Source organism: Callospermophilus lateralis, chromosome 10 (genome assembly GCF_048772815.1).
Source record: "Callospermophilus lateralis isolate mCalLat2 chromosome 10, mCalLat2.hap1, whole genome shotgun sequence".
NCBI lineage: Eukaryota > Metazoa > Chordata > Mammalia > Rodentia > Sciuridae > Callospermophilus > Callospermophilus lateralis.
Genome location: NC_135314.1, coordinates 76,439,059 through 76,458,516, shown reverse-complemented (window position 1 = coordinate 76,458,516; position 19,458 = coordinate 76,439,059). Strand labels below are relative to the sequence as shown.

Here is a 19,458-nt window from a genome sequence, read left to right as displayed (position 1 = left end):
GGCCACCTTTGCATTGCAACAACAAATATATGAAAAAAATTTCAACATCTCTAGCAATGAGAGAAATCTACATTGACATTTCATCTCATACCAGTCATTATGGCAAATAATAATAATTAAAATTTTGGCAGAAGTTGAAATTGGTGCAACCACTCTAGAAAGCATGTGGAGATTCCTCAAAAAACTAGGAATGGAACCCCCATGTGACCCAGCTACACCACTGCTTGGTATATATCCAGAAGATCTAAAATCAGTATACTACAGTATTGCAGCCACATCAGTGTTCATAGCAGTACAATTCACAATAACCAAGCTATGGAACCAATGTAGATGAGTGAATAAAGAAAATGTGACATATATGCATAGTGGAGTATTATTCAGCATAAAGAAGAATGACATTATGGCATTTTTTGGTAAATGGATGAAACTAGAGACTATCATGCTGAGTGAAATAAGATAGTCCCCAAAAGTCAAAGATCAAATGTTTTCTGTGACATGTGGAAGCTAATCCAAATAATAATAATCCAAAATAAGGGGTAGGGAAGTATAGAAAATAAAAGAGAGAAGGAAAGGGAAAAAGGGGGAGAGGGAATTTTATCAAAATAGAAGAAAGATGAGTAGAGTAGATGTAAGTAATTGCACAGGCATTATTGAAGTGTGAGCAACTGTATAGAGATGTGAATGTCCAGGATCTAATACTAATAGACGGAGTAGGGAAACCCAGGGAGGTCTGTCTGTTCAGATTCCTCTTGGCTCCTCTGTGCAGCATTCCTTTCTTCTTGGGTCTGGAGCAGGACCCTTTCTGAAATGGGGGTCTTATGATCTATCAGATCAGGTAGGTCAGAGAATTTCTTGATGGCCAGCTCTGAGATAGAAAGGTGGAGGAAAACTAGCATTTATGTGACTCATCTTGGGAATAGAAAATTCTAGTTTCTATGACTGTCTTGGATAGGGATTTAAGAGCCAGGAACCATGGATGACAACCAAAATGTGTATGTCATAATATCACAATAACTATTGCAATTAAATAAAGGCTCAGACGCAACTGGATCCACTATACCTGACTCACATATTAAGTAACCATGCAGTTCAGCAATGACATGGAATTCTTTTTTTTGTTTGCCCTAGAGTTTGTTTATGTTTTTATTGTTTCTCCCACAGGTACTAAGGCATGTGGCTTTGTACTATATCAAAACAATAAGCTTTTTCAATCAAAAACCTTTACAGCTAAATCAAATTTTAGTCAAAAAATTATCTCAAGCAAAGTGAATGAAAATGATCAAGATCAGACTGTTTCTGTTGAAATGGTCTTTAGCCCAAAGGTGAGTGTTCCTGGTTACAAAAATAGAAAATTCAGGCCACTCTTGACAACAAAAGCAGGCATAATTTGGGTAAAAAAAATCCACAGGGGCTGGGGTTGTGGCTCAGTGGTATGGTAGTGGTAGTGCGCTCACCTAGCACGTGCGAGGTCCTAGGTTCGATCCTCAGCACCACATAAAAATAAAATAAAGATATTGTGTCCACCTACAACTAAAAAATAAATATTAAAAAAATCTACAAAAAATATTTTTGAAAGATTTTTCAAAGTATTCATTTAATTTAAATCTTTCTTCCACCTAATCTTTTATCAAATTAGCTAAATGCAATAAAAAATGAATTTTATATAGTTTCCCTCCACAATCTATAATAAAAATGCTAAATACATATGTGATTTTTGTTATAATTATCTCTTTTTTTTTTGTACCATGGATGGAACCAGGAGTGCTTAACACTGAACCACGTCCCCAGCCCTTTTTATTTATTTATTTATATTTTGAGACAGGATCTCACTAAATTACTTACAGCCTTGCTAAGTTGCTGAGGCTGGCTTTAAACTTGCAATCCTCCTGCCTCCACCTCCAGAGCCCCTGGGATTACAGGCCTTGCATATGTCAATGTGCCTGGCTGTTGTTAGATTTTTTTTTTCAATTGATCATTAAAATATCAGTAATTGTAATTGTTCTGTCAATTCACAGTACAATCAAAAAGAATACCAACTGCATGCCTATGCCTGTGTTTACTGGAATTTTTTAACAAAAGATTGGGATACTTATGGTTGTTACAAAAACAAGAGTACTGATGGATTCCTGGGCTGCAGCTGCAACCATACCACTAACTTTGCTGTGTTGATGGTAAGGATGCACCTCGTAATCTCTTAACAGATGAGAATTTTCCTTACACACAATTTTGGTAGGTGCTAATTGGAATTGACTTTGGGTTTTAGCTTATGTAGATTCTCACCTTATATTAAATAGAAAAATCAGGGTATGGAGTGTTAAGATTGAAAGGAGAAGTGCTGATAAAATCAAGTCTCTGCTTCATGTAAATTATTTGGATGTAAGAGGCTACTTTATTTCATTTAAAAATTTATCAATGGTTGTATGAAAAGAAGAGATATCTGGCAACTCTGATTATTTTGATCCATTTAACTGTTTGTGATTGACTTCTATTGACATTTTGGAGATGGCTATTTTAAAATATTAGTCGATTTATCTTTCAGACTTTCAAAAAGGATTATAAGTATCCTGAGTCACTAGACATATTGTCCAACATTGGATGTGCCCTGTCCATTACTGGTCTGGCTCTCACGATTATCTTTCAGATTGTCACCAGGTAAGGGAAAAGAAGGTGCTGCTTATAAGGGAAATTGTGTATCATATACAATTAACTCTGCATAGTCTCATCAGAATGCAGTCTTTCTGAACTGGAAGGGAACTCAGTTCAGCATGCTCATTTTAAGAGGAAGACACTCACACCAGGAGAGGCTAAGGGATATATGCTCAAAAAAATATAACTACAAATGTGGCAAGTGCCTTGAAAGAAAATTGCATCCCTTATAATTACAACTTTGTCATGTAAAATTAATGTGGTCCCACAACTCACAAATGCCACACTTCCTTAGTGTCGAGTAGAACCACGTCTACTAATTTGCATTGTAAAGGAAAAATGTCTCTGAACAGCAAGTGTTTGAAAATAAGACAATTTAAAAATACACTAAGTTTTCGAATGGTGAACATCTCTCCCTCCACCTTAGCTCCCTCACTCAGTGTTCAATTTTGCATGCCTTTTGTTATTTTTTTTATAATCTGTAATCTCTTATAAGATTATTCATTTATTTATTTACTTGTTTACTGTCTGTTTTCCTCGTTGGCATCGGAATGTATGACAGGGACCTCCTCTAGTTTTGTTGCTGTCATTGTTTGCTTTGCTTTGTTTCCATCACTGTACCCCTGTGCATGTAATTGGCTGATAGTAAAGCTGTATCTGAGGAATGGATCTATTGAGCATTCCTATCTATCTAGGTCTCCTCGAAAACTGAAGATGTCTCAAGATGAACTCATCTTTCCTTTGGAATCCCTTCTCTCCATTCAATTCACTCCCAAGTGTTTTCTTAGATGTGTAGAGTCAGATTTTTTTTAAAAGTTATTGCTGTTTTGACTTTTTCATGTTGTTTTCTTTAAAAAAAAATTAAAAACCTACAGAAAAGTTGAAAGAAAATGTTGACCACCCATATAGATGTCAACTAGATTCACTAATTCTTAATATTTTGCATTATATTTTAAAGTTTTTTTCCTGAATTTCCAAAGTAAGTAAGTTGTATACATCATGGCTGTCATCTCTGAATTCTTCAAGCACATATTTCCTAAGAAATGCCTTGTTTAAAGTAGTGGCTGCCAGATATCTATATTGTCAAGGCTCGTTTTCTCCTGTATGTCAATGATCAGTAATCCACGAGGAACTGCCTTAAGAATGTGCAGTGTTCTTTTTCCCAATAATCTTTAACTCCATTGTTTATCCTTAACAGAACAAATGATTGCATTAGTGATTGAAAATCTATGATTTTTCTAGTCTGTCATTCTTTCTATGTTGATTTGCTAAACTCTTTTGTAAAGCACATGCTCCCCAGGGCAGCCAGCCAGGGAGAAATTCTTATGCTGTGTTGTCACTTCTCGGTCAGTCTTTACTACTTCCTTATTTCAATCACAGAAAGATGATATGTCTCATCTTTCACTCTCTTGGCTTCACACTGGAACCAGCCATTTCTCCAGAATATAGAATTGCTTTTAATTCTTATTCTTCTCCTTTCATATTAAATGAGTGTCTTGCCATTCATTTAAAATTTTCTTTTATCAACAGCTTACTATGCATCAATCACTTTGCCAAAAGCTGAGTATAAAACTAGGAACAAGACAGATAAGCTCTCATTGCTCATGAAGCTTAGATTCTTGAGGGGCAGATCGCATACATGCACAATAATAAATATAAAGTTACAAATTGTAGCAAATGCCTTGAAGGGACAATGCTATAGAATTATGAATTTGTCACTGGTTTCTTTGCCTGAATATCATTACTTACATTTACCATCAGAATTTTTCTTCCTTTAACATTTCCTTGCACAATTCTTCAACCATAGATGCCACTAAAATTCATCAGAAAACAAAAACAAAAATAATGACAAAATTTTATTGATGTTTAAAACTCTTGAATCAAATCAGTTTTTCTACTCATGGACATGTCATCATTTAATAATTTTACATAAAATATGCTAATATTCTATAAGAAGGCCAGACTATTTGAAAATTTCCTGTTCTCCTGTGGATTATACTTTACTTTCAAAATTAGATAGAATTTAGGAACTAATCTTGCTTTTATAGAAAATGATTTTGTATAGCTTTTGCAGTTTTAATTTTTAAACATTTCAAAAGACAATGATGTTTTGACTCATTGAGGAAATCTCAACTAAAATGTCAAGAGAATGGATTGGGTTATGTTTGGATATAAACCATTCATTCAGTGTAAAAATCCAAATCTGAGAGGTTATAGTGGAACTTCATAAATTCATACAGGATATATAATAGACAAACAGACATGTTCACCAAATTCTGAGACATTGAGAATAGAGAGGTGCTTGTAGATGTTATAAATTTAAGGATAGTAGTAAATCTAGGGAAACAGCTATATGAAGAGAACTTGTAGTCTGGAAAATTCAGAAGGCTTTCAGATAGTAGTGAGCAGAGATTTTTATAATTTTCACTAGTATAGAACTGTATCCCACAGTCTACTAGCATACACAGAGTTGTATACATATTTCTTTATTAAACAATAAGGAAAACAATAAATGCATAGTAAAGACAATGTCATACATTGATTTTGAAATCAACTTTTTTAACAGAAATCTTGCTTTCTCTGCCAATCTGAAGATGCACATGTGGGCCAGCACAGAACACACCACATGTACCCCTACCCCCGACATAGTACACCACACAGCACATCTCTCTCTCTCACACACACATTGCCTTCTAAATTACTGGTAAACAAGGACATCCTGCAGACAAAACCAGAAAAAAAAAAAAAAAAAAACTTTTCTTTTAGAGCAAAGGCATCAAGTAAATATAAGGCAGGAATAAAAGGAGTTTTGAAGAGCATTTAGTTCTGTTCCCAGAAATTATATCTTTCATGAAGGAACAGTTCTTGGGCATATTTTATAGTAAAAGGACTGTTCAGAACATCTTGACCGTTTGACAATAAGCAAAAATTTCTCAAATGTAGTCCTTGAAACATTAATCCTTCAGAGACACTTAGGGAAAGAGGGTTCTGAGAAGTCTTGCAGAAAAGACACATGGAATTTTGTTATATATAAGCCATTCAAAGAGCTAGTGATCATCAGGCTACTCAAATCTAAAGAATAGCATATACAGCAATAGGCCATGAAACAAATTTAAAATATTTTTGCCTGATTTAAAATATTTATGGAAGCCTCATTCTTTAAAATGAAACATAAGCTAAATATTACATAATCTTGTTTTAAACAAATCGCATGTTTATACTTTTAAAATTATATTTGGCTTTATTTTAAAATGTGTGAGTTTTAAAAATAAGCTACCATTAAAAACTCAAGAGACTTGTCTGAATGCAAATAAACATGTGTTTATCTATTAATGTGTAATTCTATATTGTGAAACAGAAAACTCCATTTAGAATCTTTTTTATATAGCCTTTATGTATGCTTGCAAATCCCTAAACCTAAGTGGCTTAGAATAATAATTTATTATCACTAATGATTCTATGGCTTGCCTAGTTGCCTGGATGATTCTTCTGCTAGTCTTGCCGGGTCTTCCAGGAGACTGATGTCAGATGGTGGCTGGGGCCAATTCATCTGGAAGCTCACCCTGGATTCTGGGGCAGCTGAATCTTTCTCCCTTTCCATGTACTCAGAGCAGCTCCATGTAGTTTCTTCAGTATGGCCGCTGAGCCTTTTCTGTGGTGTCTCAGAATGCCAAGGAGAACAATAGGAAAATTTCTCAGGATGCTGGGTTATGACTTGTGTATTTTATGATGGCTTTGATATAAGATGGATGTATTAAAATTTTTGGATCTACCTAAAAGTGCTTCTGGTTTGTTACCTGGAATTGAACCCATGGGCGCTTAACCACTAAGCCACATTTCCTGTCCTTTTAATTTTTTTTTTTTAATTTTGCGACAGGGTCTTGCTAAGTTGCTTAGAGCCTCACTAAGTTGCTGAGGCTGACCTTGAACTTACTATCCTCCTGCCTCAACCTCCCAAGTCACTGGGATTATAGGCATACGCCACCACACCTAGATTTTTTTCTTCTAGTTTTTTTCTTTTTTTTTGAATATTTTTTTAGTTGTCAATAGATCTTTATTTTATTTATTTATATGTGGTGCTGAAAATTGAACCCAGCGCCTCACACATGGTAGGCAAGTGCTCTACCATAGAGCCAAAGTTAAAACTTTGTTATGGGCCATGAAATTATTGTGGACCCTAAGCATTATGGTGCCTAATGGATAAGCCCATCCCAGCTGCCAGGCTTTCTGTTGTATTCTTGATTCTTGGATGTATTAGTTACATCAAGGTAGAGGGCAGGTCTGGGAGAAATTACACAGGGCATTTAACACTGGAATTAGGGTTCACTGGGAGCCAGTTTTGGAGATTAAGTATTGCTTTTGTTATAGTTTAGACCTAAAATGTCCTGGAAAAGTTTATATATTGAAGGCTTGGTTCCTAGTTGTTGGTGCTATTGGGAGGTGGTAGAAGCTTTAGGAAGTGAAGCCTAGGGCTGGGATTGTGGCTCAGTGGTAAAGCGCTCACCTAGCACATGTGAAATGCTGGGTTCAATCCTCAACCCATAAAAAGAAAGAAAGAAAGAAAGAAAGGAAGGAAGGAAGGAAGAAAGAATTTAGTTACCTAAAAATGAAATATATATATATATATATATATATATATATATATATATATATATATATATATATATTTTTTTTTTTTTTTTTTTTTTTTTTAAAGAAAGTGAAGGAAGTAGGTCACTGGAGCATGACCTGAAAGGGAATACTGGGACTCCAGACTCTTCCTCTCTCTTTACTTCATTATGCTCTCCCTACTATGAAGTTCTGCCTCACCACAGGCTTAAAAGCAGTAGAACCACTGGGCGCAGTGGCGCAGGCCTGTAATCCCAGTGGCTGGGGAAGCTAAGGAAGGAGGATCACGTGTTCAAAGCCAGCCTCAGCAATGTTGAGGCGCTAAGCAACTCAGTGAGACCCTGCCTCTAAATAAAATACAAAATAGGGCTGGGATGTAGCTTAGGGGTTGAGTGCCCCTGAGTTCAACTGTGGTACACCCTCTGCCCCCACAAAAAAAAGCAGTAGAGCCCTCTGGCTATGGACTGAAACCTCTGAAACCATGAGCCAAAATAAATGTCTTTCTTCCTTTTAAGTGATTCATATCAGGTATTTTGTCACAGTGACAGAAAACAGACTGACAATTTTTAATCAGCACAGTTTCAAGAAAGGATGCATCAACCTGTTCCCTGTAACTCACTACTTTGTAGGAATGAGAAAAGAACACACCATGTTTTTCTGGTGCAATTAGGAAGGTAGATTTACCAGCTGGTCTGTGAGTTGAGCTACGAGTTGGATTTACAGTGGGTAATAATATCCCTTTACTTCCTCACAATTTCACTGGTGTTTATTTTTCTTGGAGTTGTATTACTTTCATTTAATCATTTCTACTGTTTATTTTTAGGAAAGTCAGAAAAACCTCAGTCACCTGGGTGATGGTTAGTCTGTGCACATCGATGTTGATATTCAACCTGATTTTTGTGTTTGGTATTGAAAACTCCAATAAAAACTTGAATACAAGAGAGAGTGACATAGATATTGACTTTAATGATAATCAAATGCTCACAGAGGACACTATTGAAACCCCGAATCCTTCATGCACAGTGATTGCTGCCTTCCTGCACTATTTTCTGTTAGCCACATTTACCTGGAGTGGACTCAGTGCTTCACAGCTTTATTTCCTTCTCATCAGGGCCATGAAGCCTCTTCCTCCACATTTCATTATTTTCATCTCATTAATTGGATGGGGTAAGTGCTTGTATCTCCACTTACTCAGTGGGATAAGCAATTTTGATGCAACCATTTAATTTAAATGAACACCTTTTGAAGGTCTAATATTTTAAGACCTTGAGGAAGGGGAGCAGAAAATAGAGCAATCACTAAGAATTCTCTCTGTCTAGAGGTTTACACTCCAGTGAACGAAGTAGATATGATGAAGATAAGTACACTAGATACATCATCAGTAACTCAAAACTTAATTTTTTAAAATATCTATTAATGCATTTGAGATATAAACCATGAGTAGTTAATTTCCCAGCTACTTTGAAAGAAACATTTCAAGAAAGATAATCAGAGTGATCCTTTAAGAATAATTATTTGAAAAGTTTATTAAGTTAGCAGAAATAATTGTTTTAGTGATATTCAAATTTCAATTTATTCAAATGAAAGAGGAATTAAGCCATTTATGATGGATATGGTGGTAAGAGCTACAAAGAAATCAGAAATAGTATAGGATTGGTAGGTACAGCTAACACTAAAAGAGAAAAGAAAGCTCAGAAAAATCACGAATACTGATGACCTGCATTTGTGGATCAGTGTATTGTCCACAGTGGAAAGAACAATGCATCCTGAAGAGGGTCTGATGTCTAATTCATTCATGATATTTTGTAATTAATCCCAGTATTGGATAAATTATTAATCTTGTGCCTCTCTTTGTCATACAGGAGTGCCAGCTATAGTAGTGGCTATTACAGTGGGAATTATTTATTCCCAGAGTGGGAGTAATTCACACTGGGAATTAGACTACCGGCAAGAGGAAATGTGAGTTTATGTATTTTTTAAAATGTCCATTTCTTCATTAGATGGTGACTCATCATATGTCCCTGTACAAATGTATCTCACTTTATGATTGTCATATTGTCTCAAAGAACATTATATTTTTAATGAGGCAGCATGGAAATTTCCTAGGATAAATTCTTTCATAAAGGAAGCATAAATTCTTTCATAAAGGAACTTTGTAAATCTGAACTCGCTTATATGAGGTTTACCTTCCTTCATTAGGTATGAAAATCATGTGGCACAATAGTTATGATCCATAGTAACTCCGTTTCTTTGTTTCCTCATCTAGAAAATGGAAATCACAATAATAGTGACAGTGCTCTAGTATTACCGTGAGTGGTCAAGCATGACTCAGCATGAATAATTAACTGTTTATAGTGAAAGTACTTGGCTGTATGGTGTTTGCTTTTTATGTGGGGAGGGAGAGAAGAAAGCTGAGCTGAACTGAGAGTCAACTCTTTACATGCATTTCTATTACTGAATGGCAAGAACTCATTAATTTATCCTTCCTTCCCATTTTACAAATCCAACCATTATTATCCTCAGATTTCACCTTAAGTTTCAAACCAACTCATATTAGAACTAGACTCTGGAAAGTGTAGAACACCCATGAGGAGACTGCAGCTCAGGGACCTGGCCATGCCAGCTGCAGAGGAGGCGGCTGGCTGCCTGGCCAGATCTCACACTCCCAGACACTATTTTTCTCTTTGTTTAAATAGGGTTCAATATCTTTTAGAGTTTTAAATTTTTAATGCCACAACTAGAGATAAGGGATAATATGCAGTTGTCTCATAAGGGAGGTAATTCACTTTCAATTACATTATTAATTTCCTACCTTAGCCCAGGCACAGGTCTCAACCACTCTTGTTAAAGCTATCCAGAGAGATTAGCCAATTAATTTAAATTTATTCACATTGAACTGTGAATAATAAAGAGCAGATCCTTTCCTGAGTACAGTGTTAGATGTTGGGGACAATACTAAGTGACTGATGATAGGAGAAGTCGGGAGGAGGAAAGAGTGTGTAACATGTATTCAGTCCATCTTCAGCCCTTGTTCCCCACCTTCTACCCTATACACAGATCATCACAGGTCACATTTCTTTAGGATATGCTGGGGAAAGGGGAGGAATTGATTTTGGTCTCCCAGGAGTGGTTTTCAGTGTTCTGTGCTGTCCTTCCTTGCTCCCAGATCTGCTGGCCCTGCCTGAGAGCCTGACCAGCTCCCTGATCTACTGCTCTTTCTGCATGGCACAGTGAAGGGGTGAATGCAGAAGAGGACACACTTCCTTTTAACACTCTGCTACCTACTTCTCTATACCACCACCACGTGGGCGCTCTCAGACTTTCCTAAAGGGGAAGGTTGAAGCTAACCATGAGAAATTATACCAACTTGGGGGTAAATTTTCCTAGTGTCTGCTCTAAATGTTAAAGTCTTTTTTTTTTCCCCCCACAGTTATGGCAAAATTTCACACTTTACCTGAGGTTCACCTCTGATGCTGTCTAGATCTCAGGTCCTTAACTTTTTCAGATCAACCTCCATCTTCTGACTCTCCAATCTCATTTTTAGGAACCCCACTCCGTAACTATAAGGGTTAGTCTCATTCTAGAATCCATACACTTTCTTAGCCATCTATTTCTCAAAATCTGAATCATTCAATTCAGAATAGCAAAGATGGGGTGTTGTGAGAACAAATCTAGCTTGACTACCTTTTGCTCCAAGTAATGCAAAGGATAGAGGAGGTAAGGATCCCCTCCTAATGCATGCCTCCTGATGGACATGGATACCAAAGTGCATGGCTCTTCCAGCACCCCCTTAAGTGTGAGGTTCCTTGGGAGTCTGATAGATGTGTATATTCATGTACAGACACTTCTTTTGGAAGTGCAGCACCATTATTATACATGCCAAAGGATTTCTAATTTTATTTGTACTGAAATGTTATTATTCACATGATTAGAAATCACATCTCAAATCTGAATAGCCTAGTAGGAAACTCAAATGATGTTCAAGTATCTCTAATGAATTTTAACAATGAAAAGGCATGCCTGCCTCCAACAGATAGAATAAGTCTATGCCTAAATACAATAGGTGTACACACACACAAACACACACACACACACACACACACACACACACACACACACACACACACTCCTCCCTCACCTCCCACCCTGGCCCCAGTACAAATAGAAATTCTGAAAACTTGTATTTTCTAAAGTCTGAATAGCTGTTTCAGGATTGGCAAGTCGGCCTTTATCCAACAGAGCTGAATTGACAATTTTCTTTCTCTGTCTTTCCCGCCCTTTTAAATTCTGTTTCTCAAGCTTGCCTAGATAAGAAATAGGCCCTCCTTTCTTTAGAAAAAATTTAATAGCCACATGCTTAGTTGCCAGAGGTTTCTAGAGATTTGAAAGTAGTTCTCATTAGGATTTTATTAACTTCTAAGCCAAGAGCCTTCAGATTTCTTCTGTGTATGGGTTTGTGAGGTGGGAAGTGGGAGGAATTTTGTCCTCCAGTCACAGGGGAACGAAAAGGGAAGCTAGAAGTCCTGGAAACACTTTTTCTCCTTCTCACCATTGTATTTAGGAGTGGACCCATTCTATCTGTTAGAGGCAGGCATGCCTTTTCATTTTTAAAATTCATTAGAGAAATTTGAATGTCATTTGAGTTTCCTAGGAGGCTATTCAGATTTGAAATGTGATTTCTAATCATGTGAATAATAACATTTCAATACAAAAAAAAATTTAGAAATCCTTTGGCATATATAATAATGGTACTGTACTTCCAAAAGAAAGAAAATAAATGTTAATTTAATGCCAGTTGTAGGCTCGGCTTTTTCTTTATACCAAACTGCCTACCTGACAACTCTGCTTGGCTGTGTAATAGACATCTCCTTGTCTTCCCTCCCAAACCTGCTCATCTCATCATATTTCCTATCTCATTTAATGGTAATTCCATTTTTCCAGAGGCTCAGGCCAAAAATTATAGTCATCCATAGTTCTTCAATGTCTCAAATCCAACCCATCAATAAGTCTTCTTACTTTTAAATACGCCTGGAATTAGACTTTTTCTTAGCATCTGCTTCTGTGGTCCAAGCCACTCAACTTACTGCAGTAAATTCCTAGTTTCCTACTTTTGCTCACGCCCTTCTAGCATCCCTATACCTAGAGTAATGGTTTTAAAACTCAAAACAGATCAGGCCATGCCTCTCCATCTTACCCAGGGCACAAGAATTTGCCTGTAAAGCCCCTATGTGATTTAAATCTTTCCACAAACCCCAGTCATGAACTGTGTCTCAGCCACATCAGCCTCTGTGTTTCTTAGGCTGTCACCTCAGGGCCTCTGCACTTACTGTAACCTCTAGCTAGAATACCCTTCCCCCTCATCTACTTCTTGAGTTTTGCTCAAGTATCACTTTTTTTCCATGCAGCTTTCCCTGACCACTGTATTTAAAATCAAACATTCTTCTCTCTGTCTCTCTCTCCCCATATATGTATTTGAAATGTGATTATATATATATATAAATTTCTACTCCTATTGCTCCTTTTATCTAAAGCACTTATCACTGACATTTTATTTGTTGTTTTACCTAGATCTGTGCACTACAATATAAACTTAACTAAAGAAGGGATTTTGTTTTGCTCACTGCAAACACTTTAGTGTCTAAAATAGTGTCTGGTGCATAGCATAGACTCTGTAAATACTTCTTAATTATTTCAACAATGCCTTAGCAAAACAAACCCCACAACCTGCATCATCAAAAGACAAAACAAATAATCCACAAAAAACAAAAGAGGTACAATTAAATTAAATACATTTCTCGAAGTCTTTATAAATATTAACATCTGAAAATGTCCATCAATGTATTGGAAACTGTTTAAATAAGTTATGGCATATAAAAAATGATGGAGTAATATGCAGTTATAAAATTAATGAAGGTACTTTTAGTGTTCTGCTATAGAATGATCTCTAAGATAGTTGTTAGAAGCAGGTATTGATGTTTATTTAAAAATCAAAAAAAAATGTACATTTTTTGGATGTATTTGGAGCCTAAATCTGGCAGCATATATAAGAAACATTGATTGCAATTAGGTAACTTAAAATATCGCCCATCTATGTCCACTGTACCTTTCATATATTGAACCTCCTGGATAAGCTATATGTTCAAAAGTAAAATGAAAACAATAACTTGCCTAAAGTCAGAAACCTCATAAGTGGCAGGGTGTAACTAGGACTGTCTGGCTCCAATGTCCACTTTCTTTCCACTAACCCTCACTGACTCATAGAGAAAGATGAGTAGAGAAGCCCATACTTAACTTTTCTAGGGGTTTGAATTCTCAAAAGTAATCTCAAATGTATAAGATGCAAAGAGATGCAGACTTTTAGCAGGTATTTCAGTTGAGTGAAGGTCGATAATTTTAATAGGACAAGGAACAAGTATTTATACTTTTCAAGGTCTGCTGAAATAATTTCTTTTTTCTTTTTAGCTGCTGGCTAGCAATTCCAAACAACAATGACTTTATAAAGAGTCCATTTTTGTGGTCATTCCTTATACCTACAATCATTATCCTCATCAGCAATGTTGTTATATTTATTGTAATCACAATTAAAGTGCTGTGGAAGAATAACCAAAATCTGACAAGGTAAGATTCTCAGTGAGTGGGAGGCTTTCAGGCAAGATGAGGATAGTGCCTGGGTGGCTCAAACTCTGAGACAAAGGCCGGGGTGTGTGGCATTCAGGAAAGATTTTCTTAAAACCTTTGACTTATAAAGTGTATCTTCTTATTTTCTAACATCAGTATTTCAACGTGGGTATGGGTATACTGCACACCTTTGTATTAGATAAGCCCTAAAAATCTAAACCCAAAGATTTTCAAGAAAACTTTTCCCTCCAACTCCAAATATTCAAGAAATTTGAATTATTTTAATTACAGAAATGAAAGGGTTGTGAGGAGATGCAGCTTCCTGCGTTTTTATTTTATAAATCAGTACCTGTAGTTTTTATTTTACCAGCATGGCTTGAATTACACAATGGCTTTACATTTTTTAATTACTTTCAAATATATTTTAAAAATGGGAGATTTCACTTAAAAATTATATTTTCTTTTGAAAAAATGGGAACACCTGGCAACACTTTGTGAGGAAAATGTGAGCCTGCAGATTTCCTGCAGATGGAACCTGTGCTCTCTGGTTTACCAGTTCTGTCCTCATTGCTCCTCTCCTTACGCTAGCCTTTCTGGCCCCGATAAGCATGTGCAGTATTATCTCTAATAGGAGACAAGAGCTTTCAGTTGAAGAGACAAAGAATATAATATGTCAAACACATACATTCTGCCCCCACTTCCAAAGCACCAATGGCTAGAACACAGTGCTAATGAAGCTATGAGTTCAGATTTAATTACGCAAGGCTCTGCTCATCCCAAGTATATTTACTGTATGAACATTTGTGAATTTACAGTAAACTCACAAATGGATTTACTTGGTATGAACAGATGAATGAAAACTACCATTATTTAGTGAGAATACAATCTTGAATATGTGCTTTACAAGTTAAAGGTTTTTCTATTTGAATGTTATTAAACAGTAAGGGGAAATATGGGGAAAATACCATCACTGTTAAACATTAAAACCTATGTTTTAGTAGCAGTGCCAGAAAAATTTTAGTGAAGTCTTCTTAGCCTAATTGCAAATTTGGTTTTATTTCCTTTATACAAAACAATATGTTTTTTGGTCCACAGACACCAACCAAATTTGTATTTTAAAATTTTGACTCACCAATAGCTGATGGTTCTTAAATTGGCTTAGTTATGATGAACACGTATAATTTGTTTAACAAATTGTCTTCCATATTTCAGTTAGCTGCATAACAAATTTCTCAAAAGTTAGTGGCTTAGAATGAAAAACATTTATTATTTGTCATGAATTTTGAGTGTTGGCTGAGTAGCTGTTTGGTCTTGGCTGACTCAAATGCTGATGAATGATCTTGGATGACTTACTTCATGTCTGATGATTGGTGGTCTGGGCAGCAGCTACTCAGTCGGAAAAGTTCATCTCAACTCCTTATTGTCTTTCCTCCTCCATTAGACCAATCCAGGATTTTGAACATAGTGATCTCAGGTTTCCAAAGAGCAGGGAGAGAGGGTAAAGTCTGATGAACTAATTCTTTCAGATCTCTGCTTTTGACATTTGTTGATGTTTCACTGGCCAAGTAAGTCACATGGCCAAGAGCAGAAGCCAGTGATCTAGGCTTTCCATGAGAGGGAACATCATTCCACATCTAAGTAACTTCTATTTTATCAAGACATAGGAAGGTTAAAGATCACTATCCCCCCCACCAACAAATAAAAACATAAAAGAAATTCATCACTGACACCATTACTCTAAATTCCATTCTAATGAAAAAGTTAATTCTTAGTGAAATTTGCCTGCAGTAGTATTTGAGGAACTGTTTCTGCCTGAGCTTTTAAAAAGGTATTAAGTTATTTTTAAATAAAGCTTGCTAAATAGGTTTAGCATCTTTGATTTTCCAACTGAGAAATAATACTATTAAACAAAAAATGTAGATGAGTAACTGAATATGCATGCTAAATAGGGGTAATAATGACATTGATAAATATATATATATATTATTTCTTGTTTCCTCTCACTTAGCACAAAGAAGGTTTCATCCCTAAAGAAGATTCTTAGCACATTATCTATTGCAGTCGTTTTTGGAGTTACCTGGATTCTGGCATACTTTATGCTAATTAATGATGATGACATCAGGATTGTCTTCAGTTACGTGTTCTGCCTTTTCAACACTACTCAGGTATGGTATGAACTAGTCTGAAAGCACCAGACCACGTAGCAGTGGAGCGACGGTCACCTGGACCAAAGTTTCCTTCTTTTAAAACTCCCTGAAGGTCATTGCTTACTTACATTTAAGAGACTCTATTTTCAATACATTTTGTGGAAAAAGGAAGGAAAGGTCTTTTTGACTTACCATATAACTTCCTGGGCCAGAGGTCATACATAGAATATAATTGCTGTAGGGTAGAGCCGCATTTGTCCCTGTTCCTTCTCTCTTGAGTAGAAAATATTTTGTCAAGCAACTGGCTTGGGAAACACATCCTTTTCTTTTCTCCATTGAAACAGGTTTATGAAGTTCCTTATCATAGTTAGAATGGGCAATGTTAATAATTGCTAAAGCTTGAATCCCTGTGAGTTGATTGAAATTTTTTTGGTTCAATTCTTTTCAATTTATTAAGACTAGTTTTATGGATCAGTACTTGAGCTATCTTGATAAACAAAATTTTTGCCCTTGGGGGGAAAAAAATGTGTGTTCTGTAGTTGTTGGATGTAAGGTTTGAAAAACATCAGTAAAGTCAAAGAGTATTAGTGTTGTATGGATTTTCTCCCTTATCAATGTTTTTTTTGGTTCTTTCAATAGCTGAATAAGGAGTTAAAATCTCCACCTATAATTATGAATTTGCTTATTTATTTCCTTGTTTCTATCACTTTTTGCTTCACATATTTTCAGCAAAAAGACTGAACAACTAAACTCAAATTCATGCATGTACATTTGTGATTGTTATGATTTTTTTTGGCTGTAGATAGACACAATACTTTCATTTTATTTATTTATTTTATGTAATGCTGAGTATTAAACCCAGTGCCTCACACATGCTAGGTGGGCACTCTTACCACTGAGCCACAACCCCAGCCCCAATTGTTATGTTTTTATGAACTGGCTCTTTCATTATTTGAATAAAAGCTCGATTTTTCCAATAGTACTTTTTGTCATGAAGTATACTTTGTTATTCAGCTTTCCTCTGATGCACATTGCTTACATGTTATGCATATTTAAATTATGTACCAGGTGGATAGGAAATACCATTTTAATCCATTTTGACAATCTCTGTCTTTTAATTTAGAATGCTAATTCCATTTATATTTAGTGTGTTCATTGATATAGATTAATTTGTATCTTCTATTTTATTATTTATTTCCTATGACTATTCAGTTTTTCATTTTCTGTTCCTCCTTTCCTACCTACTTTTGAGTAAATTTAACATTATTAGGAATCCATTGAAGTTCATATTTTGGAAATTAAGCAATACCTTTTTTCATTTGTGGGGGTCATTTAGAGATACATCATACATTCTTAAGTTTTCATAGTCAAATTAATATTTTACTGTTCTCAGTAAAATATAAGAATGTTGTAATAATATAATTCTGCTTTTCTTCCTCCCTTTCCTTTGTTATAGTTTTCTCATGTATTCTATCTGTATAAATTATAAATGCCACAAAGCAATGTTATTATTTTTGCTTTAATCAGATGCATATTTTAAGGAAATTAAAGAGGAAAAAGTGCTTTTATGCATATCTATTGTTTCCCATGTTCTTCCTTCCTTTCTGAAGCTGTGACTTTCCCTCTGGTATCATTCCCCTCCAGCATAAACATCCCTTAAGAATGCATTATTATGTATGGTTTCTGGTGACAAATTCTCCATTTTTCTTAAATCTAAAAATGTCTTTATTTTGCTTGCATTCTTGAAGGATATTTTCATTAGATATAGAATTCTGGGAGGCTAGAGATTTTTTGTAGTCTTTTAGTGTTATGAACAAGTAATTTAACATGCTACTCAATTTTCTAATGAGATATTCTTAGTTGTTCATAGTATTGGTCTCCTATATATTTTTTCTCTGGTTTCTTTAGGATTATCTCTCTAGTTGTGTATGTGTGTGTTTTGTTGAGGGGCGTGTACCAGGGATTAAACTCAGGGACACTCAACCACTGAGCCACATCCCCAGCCCTATTTTGTATTTTATTTAGAGACAGGGTCTCACTGAATTGCTTAGTGCCTCATCATTGCTGAGGCTGGATTTGAACTTGTGATCCTCCTATCTCAGTCTCCTGATTAAATCTATTTTTCTTGGGATTGCTGAACTTCCAGCATCTATTAGATTATATCTCTCACCAGAGTTGAGAAAATATTCACCACTATTTTTTAAAATCATTTTTCTGCCTCACTCTTCCTCTTTTCTTTCTGGGAATCCAGTTACATTTGTTAAGTCATTTGATGTTGCTTCACAGCTTCCTGAACTTTGCTCATTTCCTCATTCTTTTTTCTTGCTGTTCATTAGATTGGATAATTCTAGTGGTCTATCTTTAAGGACACTGACTTTTTCTAGAGTTAGTTCCAGACTGCTGATAAGCTTATTCAGTGATTTTTATTTCAGATACTGTAGTTTTTACTTTAAGAATTTGATCTTTTTATAGCTTTATAGTATTTAACTCTGACTTTTTAGTCATTATGTTTTCCTTTTCATCCTTAAGCATGTTATAATAGTACCTTTAATTCTTTGTCTGTTAAACCTAATATCTAGGTCATTTTTGTCACTATTGATTGCCTTTTTTCTTTAAAATCTTTTCCTGTTTATTCAGTTTCTAGTAATATTTTTTGTTTCCTTCACATTGTAAATCACTTTCTACAACAAATCTGCATGTTATTATATTTCTACCAAGAGTGGAGTTAGCAGACAATTAACTTAGTCGGGCTAAAACTGAAAAGTTGGTCTCTCCTTAGCCAGATAGCTAAATCTCTGCTTAGTCCTTTATGCTTTAGCAGGATTTCTTAGGTCTTTCCTATGTGTACATTGTTCAGGAAGAGATTTAGGAAGAGATTATAAACAGACTTTGGAGTTTCCTCTCTCTGTCTACTTCTTTCTTAGATATTATTTCCTATTTTCTAGCTGCTATAGTTGCCCCAAATCCTGTCGTTTGTTTCTTCATCCTAGAAAGACTGCATATTTCAACTCCAGGTTTAGTCATCCTGAGAATGAGGTGAATAGGGTCTGTCTTCAGGGTAAAAGATATTTTTAAAAAGTGACATAAAACAGGAAACCTACTTAGTGTTGATCCCTTTTTCTAAGCATATTCTCCCTTTCCAATTTCAGATTGCTTTGGGTTGTCCTACAATGTCTTCAGTAGCTTTTCAGAGATATTATATCCAGAGTTTATAATTATTTACAGGAGGGTTGACATGATAGTAGCAGAGTTCTGTGAGGTTGTTTTATGGCATAATTTTACATAGGACTGAAGATGCTTTTTTATTCCTCGAGTCTTAGAGATATATTTAACCACAAACCTTTTGTAAAACATTCCATTCACACTTTGCTTTGAAATCTAAAAACTTTTATATATTTTCCCCCCTTGGAAATTATTCTACAAAATAGAAAATTTAGAC

At 35.5% G+C, this 19,458-nt stretch overlaps 1 protein-coding gene across 1 annotated transcript in view; it reads left to right on the top strand.

Moving 5' to 3' along the window:
* The window catches only part of Adgrg7 (adhesion G protein-coupled receptor G7), a 59,007-nt gene that overhangs the window by 28,868 nt on the left and 10,681 nt on the right, over positions 1–19,458 (top strand). Inside the window, exons 9-15 of the mRNA XM_076867032.2 lie at positions 1,162–1,322; positions 2,016–2,171; positions 2,540–2,652; positions 8,078–8,421; positions 9,117–9,213; positions 13,717–13,872; positions 15,881–16,037. Of these exons, the coding sequence (XP_076723147.1) occupies positions 1,162–1,322; positions 2,016–2,171; positions 2,540–2,652; positions 8,078–8,421; positions 9,117–9,213; positions 13,717–13,872; positions 15,881–16,037 (1,184 nt within the window). The remainder of the gene's footprint in view (positions 1–1,161; positions 1,323–2,015; positions 2,172–2,539; positions 2,653–8,077; positions 8,422–9,116; positions 9,214–13,716; positions 13,873–15,880; positions 16,038–19,458) is intronic.